The 21261-nt window shown below is 41.4% G+C and overlaps 1 protein-coding gene across 1 annotated transcript; it reads right to left on the bottom strand.

Annotated features, from left to right (window-relative positions):
* Nucleotides 1–9881: 9881 nt before the first annotated feature.
* On the bottom strand, nucleotides 9882–20930 carry LOC149744172 (integrator complex subunit 6-like). Its single transcript, XM_089904063.1, has 3 exons — nucleotides 19433–20930; nucleotides 11279–11372; nucleotides 9882–10536 (listed from the first exon to the last, which is right to left on the bottom strand). Exons 1-3 carry the CDS (start codon nucleotides 19770–19772, stop codon nucleotides 10455–10457), a joined length of 516 nt encoding a protein of 171 aa, XP_089760189.1. The 5' UTR covers nucleotides 19773–20930; the 3' UTR covers nucleotides 9882–10454.
* Between the last annotated feature and the right edge of the window lie 331 nt (nucleotides 20931–21261).

Raw genomic sequence — 21261 nt, 5'->3', positions numbered from 1 at the left:
AAAATCTCTGAATACATTTTATTGTTGTTGCGAATGACTTCTAATTTCATTTTGGTTGGAGAGTATGGTCTTCATGAAATTAAGTATTTTAACATTGTTGAGACTGAAGATCATTTTTCTGTGTATGCACGAGAAGAATTTATATTCTGATTGTTGGATGCAGGCTTCTGTAAATGGCCATAAATCAAGCTTGTTAATTGTATTGCTAATATTTATGCATTTACTAATTATTTTTTCTGTTTCAACTAACAATAGAGAATTGTGTTAAAAATCTTCCACAATAAAGGTGGATTTTTCAATTTCCCTCAGTACTTTTATTTATTCTCTTCATATATATATATATATATATATATATATATATAAACATCTTTATTGGAGTATAATTGCTTTACAATGGTGTGTTAGTTTCTGCTTCATAACAAAGTTAATCAGTTATACATATACATATGTCCCCATATCTCTTCCCTCTTGCATCTCCCTCCCTATCCCACCCCTCTAGGTAGTCACAAAGCACTGAGCTGATGTCCCTGTGCTATGCGGCTGCTTCCCACTAGCTATCTATTTTACATTTGGTAGTGTATATATGTCCATGCCACTCTCTCACTTCGTCCCAGCTTACCCTCCCCACTCCCTGCATACTCAAGTCCATTCTCTACATCTGCGTCTTTATTCCTGTCCTGCCCCTAGGTTCTTCAGAGCCATTTTTATTTTTAGATTCCATATATATGTGTTAGCATACGGTATTTGTTTTTTCTCTTTATTAGGTGCATTCAAGTGTACAATTGTGAAACGTTTCTGGTGAAATAAACGTTGGTTATTTTATAGTGAGCTTTTATACTCCAATTATGCATTCTTAAAGTGTCTTTTATCTGATATTAGCATGACTACCTCAGCTTTCTTTTGATTAATTTTTGCCTTTTATGAAATATTAATTTCTTTACATTCAATCATTCTGTGTCCTCAATTTTTAAACGTTTCCCTTTTAAAGAGCATAAAACTAGAATTTTTAAAAACTCCATTCTGGCAACCTAAACTGGCAAATGTGCTCTATTTACATTCATTATCATTACACATAATATTTGGACTTCTATTTAGCAAGTTACTTTGTGCTTTTTCTTTGTACTTCATGCTTACGTTCTCCTTTATTTTTAATTTTTTAATTTAAATTTTGACAGTGAATGAAGCATGAATGAATGCTGTTGTGGATTTTTTTTCTTTTCTGATAACTAAGCCTATTTGTAGTTTGCATTTTTTATTTGCTTACATTGGGTCCACTTTGGCTTGATTTTTGTATTTGGTGTGAGAAACGTGTTCCACTTTATTCTTTTGCTTGTAGACATCCAATTCTCCCAGCAACATTTGTTGAAAAGACTGTTCTTTCCCCATTGAAAGGCTTAGCACCCTTGTCAAAATGTAATTGACCATAAATTAAGGTTCTATTTCTGGACCCTTAGGTTTATTCCTTTGACCTATATGTCAGTCCTTATGCCAGTGCCATACTTTTTTTTTACACAGTCTTGATTATTTTAGCTTTGTAGTAAGTTTTGAAATCTGGAGATGTTTGTCTCCCTACCTTGTTCTTTTTCAATGTTCTTTTGGTTTTTTGGCTATTTGGGTTTCATTCATTTTCTTATGAATTTCAGAGTTACTTTGTCAATTTCTGAAAAAAAAAAGAAACCTAGCTGGGATTTTGATAGGGATTTTATTACATCTGTAGATCAATTAGGAGAGTATTGCCAACTTAACAGTAACAAGTTTTCCAATTCATGAACATGGGAAGTCTTTCTAGTTATTTATACCTTCTTTAAATTCTTCCTGTACTGTGTAGTTTTCAGAGTACACGTTTTGTATTTCTTTTAATAAATTTGTTCACGACTGTTTTGTGTTTTTAAATGTCATTGTAAATGAGATTGTTTTAACTAAATTTTCTGATTGGTTATTGATGGTGTAGAAAAATAATTGATTTTTGTATATTGCTCTTGTATCCTGCAACTTTACTGAGCTTATTTATAAATTAGTTTGGATATATTTTTAGTGGATTCCTTAGGATTTTCTATGTACAAAATCATGTTATATGCAAATCGTGATAGTAACAATTCTTCCTTTCCAAACTGGATGCATTTTATTATGATTTCTTGGCTAATTTTCCCTGCTAGAACTTCTGGCACAATATTGAAAAGAAGTGTTGAGAACAGACGTCCTTGCCTTGTTTCCGATGAGAGGGGAAGCATACAGTCTTTCATATCATAGCTTACATATTTCATAGCAATGTTAGGTCTGGGGTTTTTGTAGATGCCTGTTATCAGGTTGAGGAAGTACCCATCTATTCCAAGTTTATTGGGTATTCTTATCATGAAAATGTTTTGATTTTGTCAAATGCTTTTTCTGTATCTATTGACACAGTCATATGTTTTTTTTCTTTTCCTTTCTTTTGTTAACATGATGTATTACATCAATTAATTTCCAGATATTAATCCAACCTTTCATCCCTGGCATAAATTCTGCTTGTTCTTGGTGTATAATCCTTTTTATGTGTAGCTGGATTTGGTTTGTCAATATTGTGTTGAAGATTTTTTTCACCTATATTCATGGTGTTATTTTTCTTTTGATATCTTTGTCTAGATATGGTATCAGGGTAATACTAACCTCATAGAATGAGGTAGTGTTCCTTCCTCCTTTCTTTTTTTGAAGAAATTGCTAAGGATTCCTATTATTTCTTTCTTAAATGTTTGATAGAATTTACATGTAAAACCATCTCATCTGGGCTTGTACTTGTGGAAAGATTTTTAAGTTTCTAATTTAATCCCTTTCCTTAGTATAGTTCTACTTATATTTTTTAGTTCTTCTTGAACCAGTTCCATAATTTGTGTCTTCCAGAAATTTTAAAATTTCATCTAAATTGTCTTATTTTTGACATAAAGTTGTTCATAATATAATCCCTCTAATTTCTTTAAGGTCAATATTGATGTTCCCACTTTCCTTCCTGATTTTGATAATTTGAGCACTTCTTTCTTTTTTCCTTGGCCAGTCAAGCTGAAGGTCTCTTGATTTTTTTTTAATCTTCTCAGTGAACAAACTTTTGATTTCATTGATTTTCCTCACGATCTTTCTGTTTTATAATTCATTGATTTTCCACTCTGATCTGCATCATTTCCTTCCTTTTGCTTTCTTTTATTAAATATATAAATTTAAAACTTCAAGGGTAACTAAAATTATTTGCTTCAATTAAAGCGGGATTCGAGACCTCAGACATATAGAAATGTTTATGACACTGCACGTAGTATTCATCTAGGCCAGTTAACTAGAAGGAGGGCTGATCTGCTAAAAACAGACAAGATTTTGCATGAAGGTGCTCATTGCGTGAGTAGGTTATTTTGTAGTACTTCAGTATTTCGAGTACCCATTTTCACTGAATCCCTACATCCACCCAGGTCCAAGTTTATTTTTCTCAAGCTTAAGGAGAGGTGTGTTTTAATCAGCACACACTCTACCTTCTTCATGCTTTATTTCTTGTAATCCTTAAAACAGCCCATGAGGTAGATACTGTTTTATGCCCATTTTATGGAAATAGAAACTTCTAGTAAGGCTCTAAGTAGTTTCCCCACGTTTAGCCAGTTGAAAAATGGCAGACTCTAGGTCCATAAGATTCAGATACTGCACACTCAAATACTATATTACAGTGCCTACAGCAGAGGAGTCCTTGTTTACATGGAAATAATGAAACTGATAGTATCCAAGATAATTGGTGTCAGTCTGTAACGCCTCTTTACTCCATTTTGTTGATTTTAAGTGCAATCATCTGTCCATTAAATTGACCAGCTTTCAGAGCTGGACACAGCCCTGAAATTATATTCCAAGTTTTGCATGTAAGGTGACGTTTCTGGGAAGAAAGTCCATAGATTTAATCAAAATATCCGAAGAGGTCAATGCCCACTACCCAGGGTTCTCTGAGGAGAGAGTGCCATGGAGCCTAGGCTCTTTCAAATAAGGAAGAAGAATGGCCTTTTAGTTGGGATGGTGCTATAAGGGAGGTCAGCCCATTCTCAAACTTGGCTTGAGGCATAAGGGAGGTTGTTCTAGACCTAGTGGTTTGAGCTGCTAGGCAGTAGTGATGGTGGACTGAGAAATGATTTAGATGAAGAGAGATGATTCTAGCTCTTAGAACATGATACAGATCCTAGATATGAGATTCCAAACTCTATTTGGTGCCATGATATATGTTGCTAACACAGTCTATGGTCATGTCCTCCCTAGAGGATCGTACATTTGAGCTGTATAGTATTAATTTCTTTTCCAGTGATTTTCCACTTTCCCATCAGAGTGTTCTACTCACACAAATAGTTAACTATGAGGAATAGCTGAAGACATTGGCCTCCCCACCTCAAGAGATTGATCCAGGTCAACCTAAAAGGGTTTACACTTTTAGCTATCTGTTTAAAAATGATAAGAAGGTAGGGTAACTATTTCTATTTGTGTCCAAATTTTGATATTCTTAGTATAATTATTTTCTTCTTCAAAGGATAAATATAAATCTTAGGCTTTACTTCTACTTATTTAAATGATAAAATATGACATAGGGATTCTTGTGTAAACAGAAAGTGGGAGCCTCCTGATCCAAGATGTGTTGGTTGAACAGAAATAATAGTTGTTATTTATTGGACTAGGACCTGGTGGTGTTTTTTATTCTTTTTTAAAATTGAGGTATAGTTCATTTACAATGTTGTGCTAGTTTCAAGTGTACAGCAAAGTGATTCAGTTATACATATATATATTCTTTTTCAGATTCTTTTCCATTATAAGTTATTACACGATATTGAGTATAGTTCCCTGTGTTACACAGTGGGTCCTTGTTGTTTACCTATTTTATATATAGTAGTGTGTTAGGAGCTGGTGTTTCAATGATAACATTTAATGCTCACAACTGTTCTGTAGATGAGTATTACTATCTGTCCTTTAATAAGAAGAAATCAAGGCTGACAGTGGTCAAATGCCTTGCCCTGAGTGACACAGGTGATAAGAGATAGAGCCAGGGTCTATATTCTTTCCCACCCCACAGTAACTCACTTAATATGCAGATTACACTCTACTTCCTGTTCCCATTATTCAAGCAACTTGTGCTCTATCTAGACAATAACTGACTGTTCCTCTTGAAAAATGAAGTACTAGGGAATTCCCTGGCAGTACAGTGGCTAGGATTCCACGCTTCCACTGCCAGGGGCCTGGGTTTGATCCCGGTCAGGGAACTAAGATCCTGCAAGCCGCACGATGTGGCCAAAAAAAAAAAAAAAGAAAGAAAAGAAAAATGAAGTACTAGGTGCAAAGAGGACTATATCTGCACTCATGGAGGAGATCATTGATATAAAGGCACAGAACATAAAACAATCTCTTCTATAACAAAACTAGATTGAAAGTTATTCTACTTTACCCCCAAACTCTTCAATTAATTGGAGTTTTTCTTAATCTTCTGTGCCTTAGTTTCCTCATTTTTAATAATGCAGATAATAATCACACCTAACTCATAGGGTTTGGTGAAGGATTGAGTTAATACACGTAAAGCATTTAAAACAGTACCTGGTAGAGAGTAAATGCTCAATGAAAATGTTTTCGCCCATTCTGGGCTCCTCTTTTATGGGAAATGCAAATGGTTTGGGAAAATATTTTTGTCGAAACTGTATTCGGATAATGCAGAGGCATATTCCTGGGTTATCCTTTGATGAAAACAACTCTCAGCTAACCTATTATACCCTTCGATTTCATGTTTCATTTGCCACCAACACTGAAAAGCACTCCCTACACCTGCCCAGCCCCAAAAGTGACATATTTGCATCTCCATAGATTACAGATGGGGAGATTTACATTTTCAATATTCTACCTTTCACCATCGACATGTACCATTTCATAAAGTGTTAATCAGTATGTTAATTGATTTAAAGCACAAAATGACTAAAAAGATATTTCCTTTATTCCTCACCTAACAAGCACTGAAGCAAAATGGTGTGTGTTTCTCCAAAGAGATAACCATGTGTTTTATCACTTTGGTTAATGAGAACCAGTCATTCCCCAGCATTCTTAGTAATCAGGGTTGTACCATGTTTGGCTTTGGATAACACCTTGTATTTTACCTTTTCCTTATTTCACTTAGACTAGATTAAAATTGGATTGCATTTTCTGAGAACATAGTGTGTGTTGGGTGGCAGTAAATCTTTGGCCCATGATTTAAACTTCTTTTAATGACATAAATGCATGGCTGTATATGGGTGTATGCGTATGAAGACTGTGATTTTCCAATGATTGCATTTTGTCTTTAATGGAATATGTCCACTGACGTTTTTCAGCAAACAAAGCATGATGAAGCAGGTCAATTTGCAGCAGAGCATCAAAAACAAATGAAACATCCTGGAGAGCCCAAGAGCCTCTCATCCTCTAAGAGAAGGCGGAGAATGTCAGCGTGGTTCAGCAAACAGGAAGGAGAGGGGGAACCCCATCTCTAGGGTTCAGCCATGTCAAAGGAAGCTTATAGTTATGTCCTTGGAGGATGGACAGATATGAGCATGTTTGCCAGTAGAGGGGCAAGGCCCTAGTTACGGCCAACCATTTGAAGTTGCTGCAAGAGTTAGAATAAAGCAGGTTCCTGAGGCAGAAGGAGATGACGGGCTAAACAAGAGGACGGGTCTGCTCACGTTCTGCCTGTCTTCACACTCTGTTCATGCTTTAACCCAGTGCAGTCTGGCTCCTTCTTACTGTATTCCACTGAAACAGGGTCAAGGTCACCAGCATCTGCTACACTTCGGCATTAATTTCTCAGCAGCACGTGATACAGTTGTTCACTCCCTCTTCCATGGAAAACTTTTAGGTTCCCCAGACACCACATTCTCCTGGATTCCTTGCCCCCTTACAAGTGACTCATTTTCTTTCTTCCCTTTCTGGTTTTTTTCTCTTCTTTCCCACCTCTAAGTATTGCAGGGACCCAAAGCTGAATATTGGGCTCCTTTCTCTTCAATCTACTATCTCCCTAGGTGACCCCATGCAGTCTTACAACTTTAAATATGATTCACACTACAAGAACTCTCACCTTTGTACCTCTAGACCACAACTTGCTCCTGAAATTCAGGCTCATATACAACTGCTTACATGGTATCTCCAATGACTATCTACTACATATCTAAAATCCAACCGGTTCTACGTGTTTGAACTTCTGACCTTTCCCTCTCTAAAAATGCTCTACTTTCAGCCTTCTCTATCTCAGCTAATAACACCATCCATCAGGTGTAACATACATAAAGGTGTAACAACCTGCTGTCCACAGATATGGAGGACATGGGAGGGTTTAGAAGCCCTAGTATTTAAAGTTTGTAGATATCCATAGTATAAATAGTCCCACCATGGCCTAGGTTAAGCTACCAATGTGAGGTCACTGAACCAGGATCAGGAAAGTTTGGCCACACTCCATTCTTGCGAGCAGTTGCCTAATACCTGCGCACACTTGGTACTATGACCTACCCAGTAGTTTAGGCTAAAACACCCAGATTCACTCGAGATGCCTGTTATTATTACTTATTATTCTCACTTCCATCCTTTAGCAAGATCAGCAATTTGATGCCCAATAAAAATCCCGCATCCCACCATTTCTCTCCATTCCTCTGATCTGTGCTACCATCATGTCACCAAGCTACTCCAATAGCTTCTTATCTGATTTCCCTACTTCCCATCTCCTGCACATCTAAGTCACTTCCTGCCCTGCAGACAAAGTGATCACGCCAACACAGAAATGAGATCACGCCACATCCATGCTGAAGACCCATCATCACCTTTCCTAGGCACTCAGAACACAATCTGAGCTCCCGACCCTGGTCTCCCAGCTCTGCACGACCTGGGCCCGCCATCCTCTCCTAACACGTGGCCTGTCGTCACCTCCTTGCTCTCTCTGCCTCTGTCCTTTGCTCTGTGCTCCCTGGCCAGTCCCCTCCCCGGGGCTCTGCACGTGCCCTCGCCGCAGCCTGGAGCTCTTCCTCTGCATGTGCACAGGCCGGCTCTCTCTCCTCCTCCAGGCTCTGCCCAAAGGACACCTCCTCAGGAGGGCCTTCCCGACCACGTGGTCCGCTGGGGCTCCCCCTCCTGCTCTCTGTCCCATCCCTGCTTGCTTCTTCCCTAACACGAATTCCAACTGTAATAATTTTGTTGGATCATTGTACACCTACTGCCTGGCGTCCCCATGAGCATGGAAGCTCCATAAGGGCGGGGATTGTTGGCGTCTGTCCTGTTGGCTGCCGCTCCCCGGCTCCTGGCACGGCGTCCGGCACAGAGCAGGACGAGTCAATGGAGAAGAGGTGTCAGACCTGGAGTAAAAAGAAACTCAGGTTTCTGAGAGAGAAAAGATGCATGAGGAAGATCATATACTGACAGGGATTTGGGGTGATAGAGTGTGAATATCAGACATCTTGACATTGAGACTTTCAGCTTTTCAACTTGTAAAGGGCATTGAGACAATAAATCATGAGTGTCAGAGCTCTGTGAATGTTTGCTTAGTAGTTGAACTGTCCAGCTCATTTCTGTATGTATTGAGAGTGCCAAGAAAGAAAAAGTGCTCTGTTGTATGCTCTTTGCTCAGTCCTATTTGTCTGTTGTTTGCCATAAGCTTATTCACTTGCCTTTCAATGTTTCTGAGGAACGTCCTTCACATAGCTGCTTCTCCACTCTAAAAGAGCTTAGAGTTAAGGCAACAGAAAAGCAAAAAGTCCCCTTGCGTCAGTCCTTCAGGGAGCCTTCTAGACAGCTTTAAACAAACAAAATTCCTTGGGAGTAAGGTCTACTCTCCTCCCTCCTGAGCCAGGAACCCTCACTTGGAATGCGGGCTGACATCTTCAAGACCGCTGCTCTACTAGGGAAGGGCTGGGGCAAGAATAACTTAAAAATGCCAGCAAATTCTCCTGTCACATTTCATGGCTCTTCTTCAGACTTAACATTCGCTTGGTTGCTGTAAACCTCTGATGATCTTCCAGAGATCCAATAAACCTGATTCCGATCATTGTTTTCCCAGTGTTTCCAGTGTTCCTGGAGGACCCTACCCAGAGTGCCCTACACCACGTTCACCAATATCACTAAGTTCCGTGGGTGACGTTTTGAAGCTTACATCCTTCCGCTAACATCTTAATTTAGCAGTGTGGTGGCTTCCCTGGTGGCACAGTGGTTGGAAATCCGCCTGCCAAGGTAGGGAACACGGGTTCAAGCCCTGGCCCGGGAAGATCCCACATGCTGCAGAGCAGCTAGGCCCGTGTGCCACAACTACTGAAGCCCGTGTGCCATAACTGCTGAAGCTTGCATTCCTGGAGCCTGTGCTGCACAACAAGAGAAGCCACCGCGATGAGAAGCCCTCACAACGCAAGGAAGAGTAGCCTCTGTTCACGGCAACTAAAGAAAGCCCGCGCACAGCAACGGAGGACCCAACGCAGCCAAAAAATAATAAATTTATTTTAAAAAACCCAACAGTGTGCACTTTTTTTTCTGAAAGGAATAACAAATCAGAAGAAACAGAAAACTAGAAATTTCTCTAGCATCAGGGGCCTTGTGAAAGATCAATAAAATGATATATATATGCAATGTCAGAATCTCTTTGCACACTTATATTTTTGCATATTAACACAAACATAACAATACTGCCCCATATAAACCTTTGTATAAACATTAAAGGAAATATATGCATTATTTTTTCTTTTACTGCTTCTGAAGCACAGAATGCACAAGTCCCCCTGAAGACTTTCTGTCGTCACATGCGAGAACAAATGTCAGGGGTCGAGGCAGCCTCAGGTGCACTTTGTAATGCCTGTAGACACAATTGAAGGGAGTTGCAGGTAGATTGTTTGGTGACTCCCCGTGACCCTCCCACGGAGAAATAACTTACCCAAATAGCAGCTTTCTTACTCTTTGATCCAAACTGTCCTGAATCTTGCATGGTTTTAAAGGCACAACTAGGAACGGTTGAAAACTTTGTTCAGCACACACAAGATTACCAGTTGGCCTCTGAACACCTATTCTTTCTAAAGGACATAGTAACAGCACCAAGTAGTGCCCCACCTGCACGTGGCCCCTAGTCACTCTGGAAGTGCCCAGGACGGCCAAGTTCAAGAGTGAACCCTTATCACATGTGGTAGGGGCGACAGGGTTTACTGATTTTAACCTGCTGGATTAATAACATCACCTTCCTCAATTGGGAAAAGTAACAACAAAACAACCAAGTAATACTTTCAAAGAACACTCACAGGGCAAAAGCCAGCTTTTCCCGCCAGAGAATCTGAAAACAAGAAGCTCCACTGCTTTCTCTTAGCCTCTGGAAGGCAGTTCCCTTGACTGAAACACCGTAGGATGATCAACAATGTCCCATTATCCTACAGCACAGAACACTCATTCTTTTTCCTCCCCGGTCGTTGCGTTAACATCGTGATCTGCTGTTGACGTGATTAAACGCTGTTGGGAAGGTGATGGGATTCTATTTCTTCTAGTAGCTTCTCGAGGTACTGAATTAAGACTCGTCTTTTGAACCTAAAAACGAAGAAGAAATTTTATTATCCGAAAGGTCCTTAAAGCATTTATGATGCGTGAGGCACCGTGTGGGATACAACGTGGGACTGGCCATTCACGTGGGAAATAGAAAATGTATGTCCGTGTAAAGACAGGCTTAGCTAATACCGAGATTACCAGCTGAGAGCCTAAGCCCACCTCAGACTGTGAGGAGTGCAAAAGGCTCCACAGACCTGGATGACTGAGTTGGCCTCAGGTAGTATTGATCTAAACGCCTCTGCAGACAGCCGTAACTATGACTGAGGGCCAGGGCTTAGGAAAGCAAGGCAGGACTTCCCTGGTGGCACAGTGGTTAAGAATCCGTCTGCCAATGCAGGGGACACGGGTTCGAGCCCTGGTCCGGGAAGATCCCACATGCCGCAGAGCAACTAAGCCCGTGAGCCACAACTACTGAGCCCGCGTGCCACAACTACTGAAGCCTGTGCACCTAGAGCCCGTGCTCCACAACGAGAGAAGCCACTGCAATGAGAAGCCGTCACACTGCAATGAGAAGCCGTCGCACTGCAACAAAGAGTAGCCCGCACTCGCTGCAACTAGGGAAAGCTCATGTGGAGCAACGAAGATCCAATGGAGCCAAATATTAATTAATTAATTAATTAAAACAAAAAAGAAAAGCAAGGCAGAACCAATCCCTCCACCTGTCTTGCATTGGGCGGCCCTCCTGCTCCAAAAAACACAATGAAGAGTTCCTCTTTACACCCACCTTGCAGCTTCCTTGATGGTAAATTCAATAAATTGTTTCCTCACTGCAAGAGGTCCTTGCACTCCTTCAAGCAAAATGAAAATTCTTTCATACTCTGCAGATATTTAAAAAAAATTAGTAAAAAAAAAATTAGTATTTTTAAAAATATGGATGAAAAATAAAATTCAATCTTTACACATCATCAGTAATCATTCCTCGTGTGTGGAAAGTTAGGTATAGTTTGTATTTGAAACACTCAAATCAAGATATCCGCACATATCTGCTAGGGAAACTCTAAACACTAATTAAATGTGGTCTGCTGAATAATGGCCCCCCAAGTTGTCCATGTCCTAATTCTGAGAACCTGTGAACATGTTACCTTATATGGCAAAAGAGACCTTACTTTGCAGATGTGATTAAGTTATGGCTCTTGAGATGGGGAGATTATCCATGTTTATACATGTTGCCCAACGTAACCACAAATATCCTTATAAAAGGGAGGCAGTAGAGCTGGTCAGAAAGAAAAGATGTAAGGGTGGGAGCAGAGAAGGGGCTAAGTTGCTGGCTTGAAGATGGAGGAAGGGCCCACGAGCGAAGGAACACGGGCAGCCTGTAGAAGCTGGAAGAGGCAAGGAAAAAGATTCTCCCTAGAGCCTGCAGAAGGAACCCTGGCCTGCCAACACCTTCGTGCTAGCCCAGTGAAAATAATTTCAGATCTGACTTCCACAACTCTAAGATAATACAGTTTTGAGCCACGAAGTTTGTGATAACTTGTTACAGCAGCAAAAGGAAACTATTACAGTAAGTAAGGGGAAAAAGAGAGAGAAAGGTGTATTGGGTCTTTTTTAGGTAAAGCAAGAGGAATCATTTTAAATTATGTGAAAGCCCAATACTTCCCAAAAATGCACCTCAAGAGATACCTTGAGTGGAACTTCCGGGAAGATGGCGGAAGAGTAAGACGCGGAGATCACCTTCCTCCCCACAGATACACCAGAAATACATCTACACGTGGAACAACTCCTACAGAACACCTACTGAACGCTGGCAGAAGACCTCAGACCTCCCAAAAGGCAAGAAACCCCCCACGTACCTGGGTAGGGCGAAAGAAAAAAGAATAAACAGAGACAAAAGGATAGGGACGGGACCTGCACCAGTGGGAGGGAGGTGTGAAAGAGCAAAAGTGTCCACACACTAGGAAGCCCCTTCGCGGGCGGAGGCTGCGGGTGGCAGACGGGGGCAGCTTCGGAGCCGCGGAGGAGAGCACAGCAACAGGGGTGCGGAGGGCAAAGCGGAGAGATTCCCGCACAGAGGATCAGGGCTGACCGACCGGCACTGAGCAGCCCGAGAGGCTTGTCTGCTCCCCCGCCGGAGCGGGCGGGGCTGGGAGCTGAGGCTCCAGCTTCGTCGGAGCGCAGGGAGAGGACTGGGGTTGGCGGCGTGAACACAGCCTGAAGGGGTTAGTGCGCCACGGCTAGCCGGGAGGGAGTCCTGGGAAAAGTCTGGAGCTGCCGAAGAGGCAAGAGACTTTTTCTTCCCTCTTTATTTCCTGGTGCGGGAGAGGGGATTAAGAAGGCTGCTTAAAGGAGCTCCAGAGACGGGCGCGAGCCACGGTTAAAAGGGCGGACCCCAGAGACGGGCATGAGATGCTAAGGCTGCTGCTGCCGCCACCAAGAAGCCTGTGTAAGGGCACAGGTCACTATCCACACCCCCTTCCGGGGAGCCTGTGCAGCCCGCCACTGCCAGGGTCCCGGGATCCAGGGACAACTCCCCCGGGAGAATGCACGGCGCGCCTCAGGCTGATTCAACGTCACGCCGGCCTCTGCCGCCGCAGGCCCGCCCCGCACTCCGTGCCCCTCCCTCCTGCCGGCCTGAGTGAGCCAGAGCCCCCGAATCAGCGGCTCCTTTAACCCCGTCCTGTCTGAGCGAAGAACAGACGCCCTCCGGCGCACGGAGAGGCGGGGCCAAATCCAAAGCTGAGCCCCTGGGAGCTGTGAGAATAAAGAAGAGAAAGGGAAATCTCTCCCAGCAGCCTCAGGAGCAGCGGATTAAAGCTCCACAATCAACTTGATGTACCCTGCAGCTGTGGAATACATGAATAGACAACGAATCATCCCAAATTAAGGAGGTGGACTTCGAGAGCAAGATTTATGATTTTTCCCCTTTTCCTTTTTTTGTGAGTGTGTATGTGTATGCTTCTGTGTGAGATTTTGTCTGTATACCTTTGCTTCCACTATTTGTTCCAGGGTTCTATCCATCCATTTTTTTGTTTTTTGGGTTTTTTTTCCTCTTAATAATTATTTATTTTAATAACTTTATTATATTTTATCTTAATTTTACTTTATCGTCTTTCTTTATTTTTTTCCTTCCTTCCCTCCTTCCTTGCTCCCTCCCTCCCTCCTTTCTTTCTTTCTTTCTACTTCTACTAATTCTTTCTTTCTACTTTTTCTCCCTTTTCTTCTGAGCCGTGTGGATGAAAAGGCTCTTGGTGCTGCAGCCAGGAGTCAGTGCTGTGCCTCTGAGGTGGGAGAGCCAACTTCAGGACAGTGGTCCACAAGAGACCTCCCAGCTGCACATAATATCAGATGGCGAAAATCTCCCAGAGATCTCCATCTCAACACCAGCACCCAGCTTCACTCAACAACCAGCAAGCTACAGTGCTGGACATCCATGCCAAACAACTAGCAAGACAGGAACACAACCCCTCCCATTAGCAGAGAGGCTGCCCAAAATCATAATAAGTCGACAGACACCCCAAAACACACCACCAGACGTGGACCTGCCCACCAGAAAGACAAGATCCGGCCCCATTCACCAGAACACAGGCACTAGTCCCCTCCACCAGAAAGCCTACACAACCCACTGAACCAACCTTAGCCACTGGAGACAGACACCAAAAACAACGGGAACTACGAACCTACAGTCTGCAAAAAGGAGACCCCAAACACAGTAAGATCAGCAAAATGAGAAGACAGAAAAACACACAGCAGATGAAGGAGCAAGGGAAAAACACACCAGACCTAACAAATGAAGAAGAAATAGGCAGTCTACCTGAAAAAGAATTCAGAATAATGATAGTAAAGATGATCCAAAATCTTGGAAATAGAATAGACAAAATGCAAGAAACATTTAACAAGGACCTAGAAGAACTAAAGATGAAACAAACAATGATGGACAACACAATAAATGAAATGAAAAATACTCTAGATGGGATCAATAGCAGAATAACTGAGGCAGAAGAACGGATAAGTGACCTGGAAGATAAAAGAGTGGAAATAACTACTGCAGAGCAGAATAAAGAAAAAAGAATGAAAAGAACTGAGGACAGTCACAAAGACTTCTGGGACAACATGAAACGCACCAACATTCGAATTATAGGGGTTCCAGAAGAAGAAGAGAAAAAGAAAGGGACTGAGAAAATATTTGAAGAGGTTATAGTTGAAAACTTCCCTAATATGGGAAAGGAAATAGTTAATCAAGTCCAGGAAGCACAGAGAGTCCCATACAGGAAAAATCCAAGGAGAAATACACCAAGACACATATTAATCAAACTGTCAAAAATTAAATACAAAGAAAACATATTAAAAGCAGCAAGGGAAAACCAACAAATAACACACAAGGGAATCCCCATAAGGTTAACAGCTGATCTTTCAGCAGAAACTCTGCAAGCCAGAAGGGAGTGGCAGGACATATTGAAAGTGATGAAGGAGAAAAACCTGCAACCAAGATTACTCTACCCAGCAAGGATCTCATTCAGATTTGATGGAGAAATTAAAACCTTTACAGATAAGCAAAAGCTGAGAGAGTTCAGCACCACCAAACCAGCTCTACAACAACTGCTAAAGGAACTTCTCTAGGCAAGAAACACAAGAGAAGGAAAAGACCTACAATAACGAACCCAAAACAATTAAGAAAATGGGAATAGGAACATACATATCGATAATTACCTTAAATGTAAATGGACTAAATGCTCCCACCAAAAGACAGATTGGCTGAATGGATACAAAAACAGGACCCATATATTTGCTGTCTACAAGAGACCCACTTCAGACCTAGAGACACATACAGACTCAAAGTAAGGGGATGGAAAAAGATATTTCATGCAAATGGAAACCAAAAGAAAGCTGGAGTAGCAATTCTCATATCAGACAAAATAGACTTTAAAATAAAGACTATTAGAAGAGACAAAGAAGGACACTACATAATGATCAAGGGATCGATCCAAGAAGAAGATATAACAATTGTAAATATTTATGCACCCAACATAGGAGCCTCTCAATACATAAGGCAAATACTAACAGCCATAAAAGGGGAAATCGACAGTAACACATTCATAGTAGGGGACTTTAACACCCCACTTTCACCCATGGACAGATCATCCAAAATGAAAATAAATAAGGAAACACAAGCTTTAAATGATACATTAAACAAGATGGACTTAATTGATATTTATAGGACATTCCATCCAAAAACAACAGAATACACATTTTTCTCTAGTGCTCATGGAACATTCTCCAGGATAGATCATATCTTGGGTCACAAATCAAGCCTTGGTAAATTTAAGAAAATCGAAGTTGTATCAAGTATCTTTTCCGACCACAACGATATGAGACTAGACATCAATTACAGGAAGAGATCTGTAAAATATACAAACATATGGAGGCTAAACAATACACTACTGAATAACGAAGTGATCACTGAAGAAATCAAAGAGGAAATCAAAAAATACCTAGAAACAAATGACAATGGACACACGATGACTCAAAATCTATGGGATGCAGCAAAAGCAGTTGTAAGAGGGAAGTTTATAGCAATACAATCCTACCTTAAGAAACAGGAAACATCTCGAATAAACAACCTAACCTTGCACCTAAAGCAATTAGAGAAAGAAGAACAAAAAAAGCCCAAAGTTAGCAGAAGGAAAGAAATCATAAAAATCAGATCAGAAAGAAATGAAAAAGAAATGAAGGAAACGATAGCAAAGATCAACAAAGCTAAAAGCTGGTTCTTTGAGAAGATAAACAAAATTGATAAACCATTAGCCAGACTCATCAAGAAAAGAAGGGAGAAGACTGAAATCAATAGAATTAGAAATGAAAAAGGAGAAGTAACAACTGACACTGCAGAAATACAAAAGATCATGAGAGATTACTACAAGCAACTCTATGCCAATAAAATGGACAACCTGGAAGAAATGGACAAATCCTTAGAAAGGCACAACCTGCCAAGACTGAATCAGGAAGAAATAGAAAATATGAACAGACCAATCACAAGCACTGAAATTGAAACTGTAATTAAAAATCTTCCAACAAACAAAAGCCCAGGACCAGATGGCTTCACAGGCGAATTCTATCAAACATTTAGAGAAGAGCTAACACCTATCCTTCTCAAACTCTTCCAAAATATAGCAGACGGAGGAACACTCCCAAACTCATTCTACGAGGCCACCATCACCCTGATACCAAAACCAGACAAGGATGTCACAGAGAAAGAAAACTACAGGCCAATATCACTGATGAACATAGATGCAAAAATCCTCAACAAAATACTAGCAGACAGAATCCAACAGCACATTAAACGGATCATACACCATGATCAAGTGGGGTTTATTCCAGGAATGCAAGGATTCTTCAATATATGCAAATCAATCAACGTGATACACCATATTAACAAACTGAAGGAGAAAAACCACATGATCATCTCAATAGATGCAGAGAAAGCCTTTGACAAAATTCAACACCCATTTATGATAAAAACCCTGCAGAAAGTAGGCATAGAGGGAACTTTCCTCAACATAATAAAGGCCATATATGACAAACCCACAGCCAACATCGTCCTCAATGGGGAAAAACTGAAAGCATTTCCACTAAGATCAGGAACAAGACAAGGTTGCCCACTCTCACCACTCTTATTCAACATAGTTTTGGAAGTTTTAGCCACAGCAATCAGAGAAGAAAAGGAAATAAAAGGAATCCAAATTGGAAAAGAAGAAGTAAAGCTGTCACTGTTTGCAGATGACATGATACTATACATAGAGAATCCTAAAGATGCTACCAGAAAACTACTAGAGCTAATCAATGAATTTGGTAAAGTAGCAGGATACAAAATTAATGCACAGAAATCTCTGGCATTCCTTTACACTAAGGATGAAAAATCTGAAAGTGAAATCAAGAAAACACTCCCATTTAACACTGCAACAAAAAGAATAAAATATCTAGGAATAAACCTACCTAAGGAGACAAAAGACCTGTATGCAGAAAATTATAAGACACTGATGAAAGAAATTAAAGACGATACAAATAGATGGAGAGATATACCATGTTCTTGGATTGGAAGAATCAACATTGTGAAAATGATTCTACTACCCAAAGCAATCTACAGATTCAATGCAATCCCTATCAAACTACCACTGGCATTTTTCACAGAACTAGAACAAAAAAATTTCACAATTTGTATGGAAACACAAAAGACCCCGAATAGCAAAATCAATCTTGAGAACGAAAAACGGAGCTGGAGGAATCAGGCTTCCTGACTTCAGACTATACTACAAAGCTACAGTAATCAAGACAGTATGGTACTGGCACAAAAACAGAAAGATAGATCAATGGAACAGGATAGAAAGCCCAGAGATAAACCCACGCACATATGGTCACCTTATCTTTGATAAAGGAGGCAGGAATGTACAGTGGAGAAAGGACAGCCTCTTCAATAAGTGGTGCTGGGAAAACTGGACAGGTACATGTAAAAGTATGAGATTAGATCACTCCCTAACACCATACACAAAAATAAGCTCAAAATGGATTAAAGACCTAAATGTAAGGCCAGAAACTATCAAACTCTTAGAGGAAAACATAGGCAGGACACTCTATGACATAAATCACAGCAAGGTCCTTCTTGACCCACCTCCTAGAGAAATGGAAATAAAAACAAAAATAAACAAATGGGACCTAATGAAACTTCAAAGCTTTTGCACAGCAAAGGAAACCATAAACAAGACCAAAAGGCAACCCTCAGAATGGGAGAAAATATTTGCAAATGAAGCAACTGACAAAGGATTAATCTCCAAAATTTATAAGCAGCTCATGCAGCTTAATAAGAAAAAAACAAACAACACAATCCAAAAATGGGCAGAAGACCTAAACAGACATTTCTCCAAAGAAAATATACAGACTGCCAACAAACACATGAAAGAATGCTCAACATCACTAATCATTAGAGAAATGCAAATTAAAACTACAATGAGATATCATCTCACACCAGTCAGAATGGCCATCATCAAAAAATCTAGAAACAATGAATGCTGGAGAGGGTGTGGAGAAAAGGGAACTCTCTTACACTGTTGGTGGGAATGTAAATTGATACAGCCACTGTGGAGAACAGTATGGAGGTCCCTTAAAAAACTAAAAATAGAACTACCATATGACCCAGCACTCCCGCTACTGGGCATATACCCTGAGAAGACCATAATTCAAAAAGAATCATGTACCAAAATGTTCATTGCAGCTCTATTTACAATAGCCCGGAGATGGAAACAACCTAAGTGTCCATCATCAGATGAATGGATAAAGAAGATGTGGCACATATATACAATGGAATATTACTCAGCCATAAAAAGAAATGAAATTGAGCTATTTGTAATGAGGTGGATAGACCTAGAGTCTGTCATACAGAGTGAAGTAAGTCAGAAAGAGAGAGACAAGTACCGTATGCTAACACATATATATGGAATTAAGAAAAAAAAATGTCATGGGGAACCTAGGGGTAAAACAGGAATAAAGACACAGACTTACTGGAGAATGGACTTGAGGATATGGAGAGGGGGAAGGGTAAACTGTGACAAATCGAGAGAGAGGCATGGACATATATACACTACCAAACCTAAAGTAGATAGCTAGTGGGAAGCAGCCGCATAGCACAGGGAGATCAGCTCGGTGCTTTGTGACCGCCTGGAGGGGTGGGATAGGGAGGGTGGGAGGGAGGGAGACGCAAGCGGGGAGTGATATGGGAACATATGTATATATATAACTGATTCATTTTGTTGTGAAGCTGAAACTAACATACCATTACAAAGCAATTAAACTCCAATAAAATAAAAAAGAGATACCTTGAATCTATTCTGAATCCTAAACGGAAAGGGACCTCCATTATATTATTGATAGATGGTCTTTCACTACTTACTTCGCCCAAATTTTCGAACTTCCTTCATTAACTGGTGTTTTATATCAGCATTGATTCCTTGTGCCATAGCAGGAGTTATTTGTGATGTATTTGGCCCAGTTTCCAAAGCAGATGCTACCGAGACTTTTCGATCATCTGCAGAGACGCTGCAGTTCTTGGTTCCTCCTATGACTGCATTACTACCAGGACTGTGCATCAGGTCATCTTTCCTGAGACTAGTGAAATCATCAGACAGGGAATCCACTTGGTCGGGCGGGATACTATCTCCTGCCATATTCATAAGCTCTGGGGCAGCAGATTTTGACAGGAAGCCATCGGGTGAGATTTGACCATTTTCCATCTTCTCATGAACATCGTGAGTGACAGTAACATCTGGAAACCAAATTAACAAGTGGAGCTGTGACGTAGGTGCATTATGGCAACCCCACAGGGACCACCCGGTGCTCCTCAGTTTTGAGGAAATTGTTTCATAAAGCAAGAGGAAGTACCAGATGGAGCCTGAGACCCCTCAAATTGGGCTCAGGAAGGTAATACGACAAACGCACTTTCTTCTCTTCGTGGCACCATGAACACATATGGAAACCAAGTAAGACAGTACAACGAATAAAGAGGCTCAGGTCCCTGGTGCTGAGGGTTGAGCTGCAGCTCGTGCTTTACAAGCTGAAAAGCAGCAAGTCTCACTTGGTGGCATGATTTCTGTCCTTTACCTATGAAATGCCATGCTCTACCGAGCTTGACATCAGATTACATGGCCCCCCCGCCAAACTCCCGCCTCTCTCCCTCCAAAGTTCTGAGGAAACACAGGTGGTGGCCACTAGACCTGAAGGCTCTGTATGGCCCCCGTCACCCCACCCCAAATCCCTGTCAGTATAAGATCTTCCTCATACATCTTTTCTCTCCCAGAAACCTGAGTTTCTTTTTACTCCAGGTCTGACACCTCTTCTCCATTGACTCGTCCTGCTCTGTGCCGGGCGCCGTGCCAGGAGCCGGGGAGCGGCAGCCAACAGGACAGACGCCAACAATCCCCGCCCTTATGGAGCTTCCATGCTCATGGGGACGCCAGGCAGTAGGTGTACAATGATCCAACAAAATTATTACAGTTGGAATTCGTGTTAGGGAAGAAGCAAGCAGGGATGGGACAGAGAGCAGGAGGGGGAGCCCCAGCGGACCACGTGGTCGGGAAGGCCCTCCTGAGGAGGTGTCCTTTGGGCAGAGCCTGGAGGAGGAGAGAGAGCCGGCCTGTGCACATGCAGAGGAAGAGCTCCAGGCTGCGGCGAGGGCACGTGCAGAGCCCCGGGGAGGGGACTGGCCAGGGAGCACAGAGCAAAGGACAGAGGCAGAGAGAGCAAGGAGGAGATGACAGGCCACGTGTTAGGAGAGGATGGCGGGCCCAGGTCGTGCAGAGCTGGGAGACCAGGGTCGGGAGCTCAGATTGTGTTCTGAGTGCCTAGGAAAGGTGATGATGGGTCTTCAGCATGGATGTGGCGTGATCTCATTTCTGTGTTGACATGATCACTCCAGCTACAGGGTTAGACAGTGAGGGTCAGACTCTAGCAAGAATAGGAATCAGATCAGATAAGAAGCTATTGTAGTATCTTGTTGAAAGATCATGTCAGAGGGGAGTAGACAGAGAAAAAATGGTGGGATTCAGGAATCTTTACAATAGTATTTACAGGGAAAACGACAAGGGTAAGCAGAAAAAAAGAATGAAAGCGGGTTACAAATATGAGAGGAAAACCAGTAGGTCACAGAGTATAGCAATCCAAGAAAGTTTCCATGAAGGAGAGAGTGAACAACTGCGTCAAATATGGCTGAGAAATTAATAGCAA

The sequence above is a fragment of the Delphinapterus leucas genome, chromosome X (assembly GCF_059928025.1).
Source record: "Delphinapterus leucas isolate spDelLeu-1000000601 "Yukka" chromosome X, BTC_Dleu_Yukka2, whole genome shotgun sequence".
NCBI classification, from domain to species: domain Eukaryota; kingdom Metazoa; phylum Chordata; class Mammalia; order Artiodactyla; family Monodontidae; genus Delphinapterus; species Delphinapterus leucas.
The sequence above is the reverse complement of the archived record's forward strand: the minus strand, read 5'-3'. Positions and strand labels throughout refer to the sequence as shown.